The sequence below is a fragment of the Acanthaster planci genome, linkage group LG13, assembly GCF_054643075.1.
Source record: "Acanthaster planci isolate LZ-2023a linkage group LG13, COTS_SCS, whole genome shotgun sequence".
NCBI lineage: Eukaryota > Metazoa > Echinodermata > Asteroidea > Valvatida > Acanthasteridae > Acanthaster > Acanthaster planci.
Window position 1 is genome coordinate 16,456,851 of NC_141789.1, and position 12,361 is coordinate 16,469,211.

Here is a 12,361-nt window from a genome sequence, read left to right on the forward strand (position 1 = left end):
AAAATCACCACACGATTTTTCGGTTGGCAGTTAACTCGAACAGTCAAGCTGTTCAATTTATAACAATAACATGCAAGACGTGGACTCCACGATTTATCATCCAGTCGGCGGCGCATTTGTCCAGCTTGAGCTTCGTGCCCCTGCTACTTAATCGGCCGCGCGGCTTGTCAGCCGGTCGGCCATGTGCATGCCACTCAGTGCTGTTGGTTCCTAGTCAAAATCCCATTGTCACCCACTCACAATTAACACGCGAACCAGTGAATACCAGCTGAGGCATCTTGTGAAGCCCGCGTCCGAATCTTGTGTCTACGGCTAGGTCTTCGATGGCTGCAAAATAATGCGTTGATACAAGCTCATGATAGACGTAGCCGTGGCTCTAGAAGCTTGTGTCGGACACGTTGCTTTGCTCTGCGCAGTCGCAAACACACGACGACATCGCAGCAATGGAGTCGTATCCTGAGTATCATTACCACCAGCATACTAACCATCATGATAACCAGGTTTGTCCTATTTGTCTTCGGTTTTTGAATCGTTTATGTGGGATTTCTTAATCTAAATGGATTCTTTGTTTCTTTGCAGGAAACTTGCGGGGATTCGATGCAGCGCACGCTGTAAGTATGCTTTCGTTTCTTCGATCGGTGAACTTGCTCTTAACTACCCAACTCGAACTTTCCTATACAATTACACGTGACGTGTTTACCGGTAGCCGATGTGTGTCACATTTTCCATGTCTTTGGTTCCTTCATGCCTTTTTTGCCTTTCCCCCGAATTTTACTTTGATCGGTTTCCTCGAATTTTTTTTTCAGGTATGTTGGGAATCTCAGCAGAATTGTCACAGAAGAATTCATCGTTGCACTTTTCTCAGAGTTTGGACATTGTACTTGTAAAATGATGAACGAAGTAAGTTAAGGCTACAATTGTAATGAATTTGAACTGTTAAACTTACTAGTGTTATGATTACATCTTGTTGTCCATGTTGTCATTGGTAAAATAACCCTGTCCATGCTATTATCAAGTGTGAATGTTACCAACTATCTTTTTGCTTGATTGGTGAGATTACGGTGTTTAATAGTAGCTCTAGTCTAGACACTGCCTAATGAATTCGAAAAAGTTGCAGTCAAAAAATTTGAGCTGCAGTATGATATAATAGGCATGAAGTCCAGGGTCTCACTCCTTTCGGTATATCTGTTGCCCAGATTTATCCTTGTGCCCCCCGTATCTTTAGTGATCCAAATAAAATTCATCGACCACTATGTACTGTACACTATACTTGTACCATGTTGTGACGTTGTATTGAACCAGAAAGTGTAGATTCACACACTGGTTCTTGCACGAATGCCTTTTACACACTGTGTGTGTGACGTAGTCACTTCAGCATTCTATAGCAGTTTAATTAATCATGAAGCCTAGGATTAGCTAAGACTTGAATATGAATAGATGTATTGAAAAAAGGAGTTGCTTGTGATCTACCGGTAAATATCTGAACAAATACACAAACGTGACAGAGTGTCTCCTACTTCAGCTCACCATACAAATTTCTGTGCTTTGAAAATTTTGATTAAAAGCAGTGTGCCTGTTTTTTGTTGGAATTAATACATACAGCATCAAGTGCCTACCAGTCTCCTCCATCTTAATGCTAAAAAGAAAACCACTCAAAGAATAATCTGTTCTTAATTCAGCCAACAGCAATTTGCTCAAGTGACTTTTGTCCTTGTGCATATCTCAAAACTTTTACCTCAAACATTTATTTTGCTAAGGTTAGTATTCATACAGGTGTATATTATTTGAAAAAAAGGTTTGTTGAGCTTGTTTGATATGCAGGGCCATCAGAGTGGTGCCAGTTGCATTATTAGCAGGCTTAATCAATTTTAAAATGCCACCCACATACAGAGGTGAAACTAGCGTTGGAGTTTTAATTGAACAATATTTGTTTTGGGGTTGGGAAATACCCAGAGTTTATGTTGCATAGTGTACCTATGCCCTAGTGTTTGTCAGTGACTGTTAAACGTTGGTTATGTTCTGTGTTTTTTCCCAGTCCAGTGCATTAATGTCCTTTATCACATTACAGTTCTTAGTAATTGATTTGAGTTGATGAGTGAGAGTGTTAATTTTTTTTTTCAATTTAAAAAAGTCATCCCAAAGTCATTACTCTCATTTGATGTTGGTAATTCTAGTGCATGTTTATCTTTCCTATATGCTCACAAGATGTTAAGAAAATTGGTTGACCTTTGACCTTTAGCTGTGCGATGCTTATACATGTGTAATTCGTATGGTCAACAGGTACCTCATATTCGTCATTTGTCATCCCTTTGCATCTTCTTATCAATAAGGTCCGACATGTCTTGTTTTTTCTTTCTCTCACCAGTTGAGGCGCAACGAAGGGGAAGGGGAGGTAACTGTTTTTCTTTTGTTGGTTAAAAGAGCACAATTCACAAATCACTACGATCTTGATCAATTCACAATGTTACAACCAATGGCTCAAGGGCCTGAAAATTCAGCATTGTGGCTCGTGATAGGTCAGTGAAATCTCCCACCATTATTCTTGAAAATCTGATTTAACATAAAAAAGAAATGAAAAAAATTCTCTGCAAATCTTTTAAGTTAGTTCTGAAGCAGTAGAAAATTTTTCATTGAATCTAACTCTTCCTGATGAATGGGTACCCGCCTCATTGGGATGTGTTTGCTCTGAAATTTTATCAAACTTATTTCATAAGCAGTCCGTGACTGTTACCACAGTCAAAATTGGTCAGTAGTTGAAGTGATGTATGCTTTTGCCTGGCAGAGGGCTAATCTGTAAGTGGGAGTACATGTATATTTCATTTATTCTTTTGGCAAGCAAATTTTTTTCTGCCATACAACCGAAGTCAGATCATGTTAAGTTGGAGGCAATTCACTGACATTCACCACTCATATGACATACAGGTTTCTACCATTAAAAAGAGATTATGGGGTGCTCAGTCTTGGTTTTTATGATTAAAAAATTGGGGGGGGGGATATATTCACAAGCAACAATCTGCCGCACAATACTAAGGAAGTGATGTCATGTTGGTTGTACACATGTACATCAGCATTACATTTGTTTGTTTTTATTATGGAGACCGTCATGCACATTGCAGACATGTAGATGTTGGTTGTTAATTACTACACCAGCACCGTGTTGGAGACAGGTGTACCTCTATATCTCGAACTGTATTGGTAGTTCCTGGCCTCTCTAGATTTTAGTTGTTGTGTTCACCCTTTGAATTAGGCTGTGAGTCTATTCTTCATGTACTTGTACATGTGCAGATTCATCTTCTAAATAGAAGTATCACAGGCAGTTGAAGTGAGAATTATTTCCCTCTCCGACAGAAAATAAAACAAACCTGTCAACTATTCTAAGGAAATTAGAAGTAACAAAAGTTTAATTTAGAGGAAAGTCCAAAAGCCTTTTGCTTTTTCTTCTTAATTGGGTTGTAACAAGTCAAGTAACAAGCGTGCTCATCCATAGATAGGGTTTTGCACATGGACTTTGACCTTAACCACTTCCTGCCGGGGAGCCTGGTTTCGGGCACCATGTGTTTATACGTATAGCCGGGGTGCCCGGTTTTGGACAAAAGAGCTGGTCTGTGTAACAAAAGACTGTACTCAGAACAAAGGACCTGCTGCTAGGGATTGCCATCATTTTTCGACTTTCATTTTTTGAAGGTAATCCGGCATTTTTTTGAAACAGTATACCACTGTTTTGGGCATAGTGCACCTGTGGATTAGCACCATGGACAAAAGTGCTCCAGGGCCCCATTAATGAGTGACAAAGCACTGCTGCTTGCTAATCCAGCCGGGTATGAAAAGACGCTACTGGCATTCACCGAAACAAAGGGAATTAGGAAATAATACGCAATTTTGGGCTCTCTTACAGGGCCGCTGGCCTTGGTTGAATACTCGGGCGTCAGTGAAGGTTGCCTGATAGATTGGAGTAGCCACCAGATAGTCGTTCATGTGGTTGTAAACGTGCAGTATTAAAATGAACACATGAATTTTTGAAGAATTTTGAAAAGAGAAAATCTTGAAAAGGTCCAGCCATCACATCCTGCTTAAGAGAAATCCACCTGGCAGGTAGTGGTTGAACTCATGCTTTTTGTACATGTAGGTCACTCCATGACCATAATTTTGGTGCAATCTTTTATCATGATTCCATAAACCTGTAGTGTCAGATGCAATAGCCTCAGAGCATGTTCCCACCGTCGTGCTTGACTGTGAAAGTCTTTTTTGGCTTGAATGTTTCACCTTTGCTTCACCACATGCATATCATAGCGGCGGAAGAGCTCCAATTTCGTTTCATCTGATCAGAGAATGGACTTCCAAAACTCATTCTCATATTCCAAATGGTCCCTCACAACTTAAATTTGAAACTGATTTTTTGTTGGTTGTTTACTCCTGAGACCACCTTGATGAAGAGCCTTCACAACTGTCTTCATTCAATCTTCATATCCCGAAGTGGTCAGTTCAATGACGGTTGTCTTGACATCTTTTACTGTTGTCTTTTTAAAGTCTTCAAAATCTTCTACATGCAACCTTACCTGGGTTTGAGTTTGTGCTTCCTTATTGTTTGTAATAATTTGGTGTATTGCCGTTCTGAATGTGTTGGTTTAAAAAGCAAAAGCTATTTAACCTTCAATCGCCGTGTGTGCATCCACTACTTTTATACAGTTTAGGATTATCTTAAGAATCTTAAAGGAATCTTTCATTGATTTCTTTTAAATCTCACAAATATTGTCGAATATTTTTTCTGCTCTTCTGTTTTTAAGAAATATATTGAAACACCCATGCAAAAAAGCAGAAACTCAGTTCTGTTGTACTGTTCTTAAATTATGTTTCCACTGTGGTGTTCATAACTGGATGTAACAAAATTCAATTGTATTGTCTGTGGTTTTGAAGAAAATTTTAAGAAATTACAAAACTTCCTGAATGTATTTCACCCAAAATGTATTGGTGAATGAAAATTGGAAAGAGAAAAACATACCATATTTCGTCAGGGCGAGCAATTCTGACCTTAACTATAAGTGGTCTAAGATTCCTGACGAAATTTGTTAACCCTTTTAATTTTTTCAGTCAAACTGAATTTCAGTAGCAGTTTGTAGGTTGTTCTGAATGAGCTATCTTTGCTTACATGTTCAAAAGAGGTGCTGTAATGCTGTTGCTGATTAGTCAGGCTCATGAATTAGTCATGGTTTGATCATCTCACTGCACACAAGTTCTGTACTTACCAATATTGTATGACCTTGAACTGCTTACCTGTATCCTTAGTAGTGTTGCTGAGTATTACTGCTAAATTTTACAAAAGCCAGCATCGTAACATTACAGAGAAAAACACTGTTAGTGGTTATGTTTGAAAGTGGCCAAAGTTGGTTGTATATTCTGAGGAAGTGAACCTGAACGTGTAAAATGAATCTAGACAGCCCATTTAGATCTTTTGTAGAACTTTTTGTTTTGGTCTATGAGCATTGCAAGTGATTAGATTAATTATTGACAGTGGATATTGGTTTCTTTTCTCTTTGCAGCAAGGAGGGAATGACCCATACTGCTTCGTAGAGTTTTCAGATCACAAACACGCATTAAATGCGTTAGTAATGAATGGTAGAAAGTTATTCGATAAGGTAAGTTCTGTTTGACTAATTATCTCATTATTGAATTAAAAAATTAGAATGAGCATGATTCAGTATGCCAGACCCTTGTAGGTGAACTGAAGAGGCGTCAACACAGCGTAAAGTGGTGCTTGAACAGGGCATTATTGTCTGTGGCTATTGCTCATCACTGTAGTAAGTTAATGGCAAAAAGAGATCCAAAGCCACTGTTTGCCTGACTCTGACATGGCATTCTTAGGGTGAGATTGTATTCAGAGTACTTTGAATCATCTTGGTCATTCCTGTTCTTGGCCCAAGAGGTAGCCTACAGTTCATTGCACATACATGTACATGTAGGTGTTCTTTTTCATGTTCTGAAGGCTGGCCTTTTATTATACTTGCATATTGTTATAGATGACACTATTCTTAATGCTTCAGCAGTCTGTGATAAACACCGGGTAGCCTTCATGAAAGATCAGAGTCCCTCACTGTTCAACTTGAAAACAGTTTCAGGGATGGAGTATGAGTATTCATTTGTTTCTTGACCCTAAAGTGATGCTTTTCTTGCCAAGAAGTCAATAATATTGAAATCCCACAGCTATATGTACTGTGCCATTGGCAGATTCTTTTTCATTCAGTGGAGTGTGATCAAATATGTGACCAGCTCCACAAAAATGCATATTATGGGCCTTTTTTTCTAAATTTGTTACATTCACATTTTAACTGTTTACATTATCAGGTTAAATTTTATGTAGGTTTGAACCCTGTTGCATTTTGCAATCTGTAGATAAAGCCATTTAAACACAAGGAGTGGGAAAAGAAAGCAGCCAAGTAGAAAGTCCCTTGAATATCCATACATGTACATGCAGCAACAGTTGGGTTTCTTGTATGAATTGTGAAAGTATTGATATAATAGAAGTCAATAAACCAAAGAAGTAAAAAAAAAAAAAACCACCCTCTCCACATAGAATAACCCTTAGCATGAAATACCGGTACATGTAGCACAGCGTCCCTTAATGTCCTTTTTGCAGAGTTGGTCACATATTGACATTATTATACGTAATGTCTTTGGCTTCCATGTGTCAAATATAGTTTGGGGTAGGACCTAGGCGAAAGTGTGTTTGATCCTTAGGATTTATTTTCCAAAGTAAAATAAAATTGTTCAGGGGACTCTGTCTGCAATAACTTAATATTATACAATTATTGGGAAATTAATGTTGTATTGTGGCAACAGTGTACTTCCTGAGTTTCAGTGAACTCTATACTATAGATAGTATTAAGCTTTTTTTCAGAGGGGTTTATAGAGGGTTCATGTATGTTAAATTTAGCCCCAGTTCCATGTATACTTGGCTATTCGTGCACTATATTAGTAATATGATTGACTTTGACACCCACAGCTTCTCCATTTGGAGATCATGAGACAGTTCCTTGGAAACATGGAATTACCTTGATTACCTGGGATATCATTCGACAGAAACTTGGAACTATCATCATATAAATGCATGCAGTAGCTACAATGATTATATTTGAAACTATCAAATAATGTTTAAATGTAAATCAAGACAGTCAGTCCTTTATTTTACGTGAGACTTGCTTGACCAATCATGCTTGAGGGATTCCTGCAAGTTATGATTTCCACTAATTTGTTAAAGCCCTTGGGATGGGCTGAAGGATAGAATTCACAATTCTCTGATGAGTCAAGTTGATTTACTGGTTAGAAGGAATATAGTCTTAGCACACGTACAACTGTACTTGTGACAGCTTTTTAGCTTCTAATCTACATGTAAATGAAGAAAGTGAAGGTGATGTGACACAGTGTAACACAATCTTGTGATAATTAGTTTTCTTAAGTTGCATCTGCATCCACCCCCCTTCCAAAACCCTACCTTAGTCATTGTTGAGTTCCTGTCCTACAATGATATAAGCATAAATATCACAGTCAGAAATGTCCATTTTTATTTCTTGCCGTTAGTCTGTAACAGAAGACACTTTGTTGTATGACAGTGCCAGTATGCTTGTTGAGCAAACACACACTGGTTAAGGAATATGTATTTCCACCAAACAGAAATATAAAGACTATAGTCAGGACACTGTTGGGTAGGGGGCCTTGCTCTATGCTCTGTGCCAAATATGTGTGAGCCCCACATATTGTGACTCCTTGCAGTTTGCCAGATATCTATATACATGTGTAAATGTTCGTAACAGTTCATTTGAAATGATCTCAGTTGGTTAATTTTTCAACTCTGTATTCCTGAGCTTTGTTGAAAAGGACGAAGAAATCAGAGTTTTGGTATATGGTAAAATGGTATGCATTTGAACCATATATTGGTTATACTGCCCTCAGTTGGCTCAGATCACCTAGTCAATATCCCTGCCACATGTTGCAGGAGTTGAGGAGTTGAATGAAACAGCTGTGCACACAGTATGTGTTGGCTAATTGTCTTGGCTAGCAATTTGGTTAATACAAATTGTAAAAACAAACAGGGAATTGCAGCTTTTGGGACCCTTGTATCTTATAAATTGCTCTGAACCATTTTCACAAAAGTACAATTGTAATTTATTTTGCATTGAGGGCTTGGTGAAGCATCATTAATTTTCCCAGAAAAATCGTCTGGTTGTTGAAAGGATACTGCCTATATTCTCAGTGGAGTTGAACATCACATAGATGATATTTTTAATGGAAAATATATTTAGACTTTGGGGTTAAATCAGCATGTACTTGTAGTTCTGTCAGGAATATTGTTTTAGTGGCAAGTTGTTTTGTTCTACACATTTCTAACAGTCATCTTTTAATTAATTGAAATGCACCATTTCAAGGCAACGATCATGGTGTTTTAGTTTACAGGAAGCGGTGTTTGTTACAGGAAGCATATTTTTTACAACAGCAGTCTTGTGTTTGTGAAGTTTTCAGTCTCAGTTTTATGATACATGTACATGTACCTACATGCTAAGGAATCATCCAGGTTATGTTATCTTCAATGATATCCATATTATACTGCTTTTATGTACAATGTTCTAGGGGGTTTTAGCAGGGTAGGCTGTCCAACCAAAATTTTTACGCTGCCCCACTGAAGTTGAGCTGTGCAGCTTAATTTTTCATTGCTCTGCTACATAAGCAATACCAATACATAAGCAATAAGCAAGTACATGTAGTAGTATTTTCAATTTTCTTTTTGTGCCTTTTCTTTTGATTTTTACAATGAGCCTTTTTAACCAGTTTTAAAAGCTAATGGATTTGACAGAATCTACCCTTTAAGGAAGGAGGAAAGAAAATGCAATAAAATCCTGGCTTTCTGGTTTGCTGCTTGCTTTACCAGTGTGGATTAAAGCCTGTCGCTGAGCGAGGACAACAACTAATGATAGTTGATGGATAGCCACTCATTGGCTTTCGCCAGAGCCAGCCTTTCACTAGACTGGCAATGAGAGCCCTACTGTCTGCGTACATCTATGTGTATCTATAGCTTATGCTGTCACCTCATCCAGCAGGGAGCTGGTAGTGTGTATACAGAGAGGTTAGGGGCTAGGATAGGTGAAAGGATGCGAGTACCAACCCAACTCGTTGTGTTCAGTGTGATTGTACATGTACCTCAGAAAGTAGCCGTATTTGGTGTGATATTGCTTGGGCTATAAGTGCACAAAAAGAATGATGAGTTTGGGGGATTGGGGATGGTTTAACCCCTGTCAGGCTTTTTGTCAGGCATAGTGATCAAATTGCACACTGCAAGTGCATTCATAATTGTAGTAGTTCATATACATGCACATGCAGCTCACGCAATCACTTGTTTAGCAGGTGCAAAGGCTAAAGTAGCAATCAGTGGATGAGGCAGAAAAGATAAGGGGAGGAGCTCAGATTTGGCTGAGAGGTGATGGTGTCAGCTATCCGAATCATTGAACTTGGATTAAACCCTACACCTGCTGTAGTGCATGGCAGGTGGACAAGTCTTTTCCTATAATCCATGCATTTGTGGATGGGTAATGGAGACTGGGAGGAGCTTTGAGATAAACATGTGGGCATCCCTAAACTTGCCTTATATTATTCCCTCAAAATATCTACATTTTAGGGCTGATTAATTGCAGGTGGCACAGCTTTAACCAATTTATCCTTCAAAGTTGGAAGAGAGTGCTTCAGTTACTACTGTGTGTCAGTTTCATTGAAATTGAATAAGCAGATGGTAAAGAGGGTTGATGGGGTCTTCAGGGAAGGAAGGGGAGTCTTGTTATTTTTTTTATTAATCTTGGGTTGCTGCAGATTCCTTTTAATCTCATGTTTGCTTTTAATGCTTCATGTACATGTAGTTCAAAGTACACGTATGTATCTTTGGTTGTGACCACCAGACCATGGACTGCTGTAAGTGAAATTGAGAGGAAGACATTGCTCATATTTCTGGAGCCAGCTTTGATTGGAAGATCGTAGAAGAGACACAGTTACACTCACTATGTAATGTCTACATGCAAGTGTGACAAATTGCACAGATGACAGGTGCCTGGCATGTTCTGAGCAGGGTTTCTTGTTTACTTGTGCTGGCAGAGATTTTTTTTCAGATTCACATTTTGGACATTAGTTACATGTAGCTTTCTTGACAAGCACATCCACCCATTGTAAAACCTAGCCTGAAGATACATCATATGATGTGTGTATGTAGCCACCTACGTTGTGAAATCTTTCTTGAGAGGAATTCTCTCCCTGTCTTACAGAAGCAGGTCAGTGGCATTGCATGGCTTTACCATACCTTGACCGTCGATTGTCCCAATCCCAGCTGTTAAGATTCGCACCATTATGGGAAGCCACTCATCAGTTCTGTCTTCCAATTAGCATTGACAGATTCCATTCTGTTTTTCACTGAAGTCGGGTAGTCAGCTGTGTCAGAGTGTCACCTGTGGTTTCTGATGTTTCCTGACCCTTTATATGGTCAAGCACTCCACTGATGACTGAATGGGCTTCCCTGTAAATTGAGGCATTCAGCATTTCAGGGTGCCTTTTGTGACAAGGCTCAAATGATAGGGGTATTGAATTTTTTTTAATAAACTGAGAAATTTTTATGTCAAATGTAGTAGAAATGTATTAAAATTCATGTTGGCATTATTATTATGAAGGCCCTGTTTTTTCTGTATTTCCCTTCGATTTCTTAATGGGTTCATAAACCTTAAAAATCAAGGTAGTTGAGATCATTTAACTCAAAATGGGTTAGAAAAAGATGTAGGTTGAGAAGTTTCTGGGATGTGACTTTCCAAATGGAAAAATATTTCCTTAAAATTGCTTTAAATGAGGAATCCTTCGAAAAAAAGTTTGTGAAATTTGTAAGCAAAACAGGATTAGAAATTCTGAAAATCCCATTGTATGTATGTCCGATTCCCCAAGTGTCTAAGTACCCTAACGGCTAAGGCCAAGCTGGCAAACATCCAGACTCATACATGTTCCAACATGAATGCATTTGATCCAATTTAATGAGCACCAGCTCAGTCATCATACATGCCATATTCATCGTGCACCTACTCTGGCACACCCTGATTTTGACAGTGTATAGTGTATTCACAGTTTGACTAATTCAAATCCTTGCTACAATGCTAATAACTTTGTGCATTCTGTAATTAAGAAGTCAAGGTTAAGTGGATGGATTGGATGTGTAGAGGATTCCTAATGAGTCTTTTATTAAACCTGTGGTTGGCATAGGCAGCATCCCCCAAATAACCTTGTAGTGTACTGTGTGACTAATGTTATTTTTTTTGTCTTCAGTTGAATGTTGAAGACATTATTATACTGGTATGTTCTGTATTGTTTTGTCAAGTAAATATATGTATGTGTATACCTCTGTGTAGATAGAGAGCTGTAGCAGTTCATGTACAGTATGAACTTACAGTTAGCTGTTTAAATGTTTGTGTTTATTATTGAATTGTAAAAGTCCTGAGAAAAACTTCAACAATTAGAAATTTCAAGCTATGTACATGTACTTACCAGTAGCTGGTACGTTGTCTCCAAGGGTTTTGTGGTTGATTGAACTGCACATATAAAAATTAGAAAGAGGAAAAATTTAGATTTGAAGTAACCCCATAGATTAGAAAATAACCTGACTTGATTTATTTTATTAGGATGAAAAGAAAGGGTTGTAACATTCCTCCATAAGGCTTGTTTTCACACAAAGAGGGCATTTTCCTATTGTGTGAACAGAATATTCCTGAGTATCCATACAGTTCTCTGCTCTAGAGCACCTGGTTTGTACAGGCAATTTTCAGCTTGGGACTGTTCCTGTACTCCCTTGATGAAATGACAGTGTTTCCACTGAATTCTTGAAATGTTCTGAATTGTTACAGGCTACTGAACCTTCATGCTGGTCATGCAGTTTACTCCATATTTTCCCTAGGATCCAAGTCCGACTGGTTCCTTAGCAAAAAACACAGCCTAGCAGTTTCGGTGTTTCAAAACTAACAAGGAACATAGCCACGAGCAATCAAAATGATAAAACAATTTTCGTATCCCTTTTGATGACCAAAAATTATATCTGCTTGGCATATATGATACGATTCTAAGTAGCTCCTTATTTAATTTGTACCTTATCCAAGCAGTCATTCTCTTGTCTTCTATGTTCACACAAGTGTGCCTTTCTTTGAGAGGGTGCTGCACTATATGGTGCCTGTGTTTCTAAGGATTTTGCACCAGTCACCTATCCGTCTTACAAGAATTCTTATTAATTAGTCTGTCATTGAAATTTTTTTTATGTGAGCTAAAGTACCCAAGGAGTGTGAATTGCAAACTTCTGTTAGAC

General features: G+C 38.3%; 1 protein-coding gene across 4 annotated transcripts in view; it reads left to right on the forward strand.

Annotated features, from left to right (window-relative positions):
- Positions 1 to 383: 383 nt before the first annotated feature.
- Positions 384 to 12,361, forward strand: part of LOC110973821 (cytotoxic granule associated RNA binding protein TIA1-like) — a 73,799-nt gene continuing 61,821 nt past the window's right edge. For 3 of the 4 annotated variants that reach the window (XM_022224946.2, XM_022224947.2, XM_022224948.2), the window contains exons 1-5: positions 384 to 500; positions 580 to 611; positions 807 to 900; positions 2,366 to 2,392; positions 5,538 to 5,633. In XM_022224946.2, coding sequence (XP_022080638.1) covers positions 444 to 500; positions 580 to 611; positions 807 to 900; positions 2,366 to 2,392; positions 5,538 to 5,633 — 306 coding nt within the window. In that variant the 5' untranslated portion in view covers positions 384 to 443. The remainder of the gene's footprint in view (positions 501 to 579; positions 612 to 806; positions 901 to 2,365; positions 2,393 to 5,537; positions 5,634 to 12,361) is intronic. The other variant, XM_022224949.2, reaches the window with a different exon arrangement.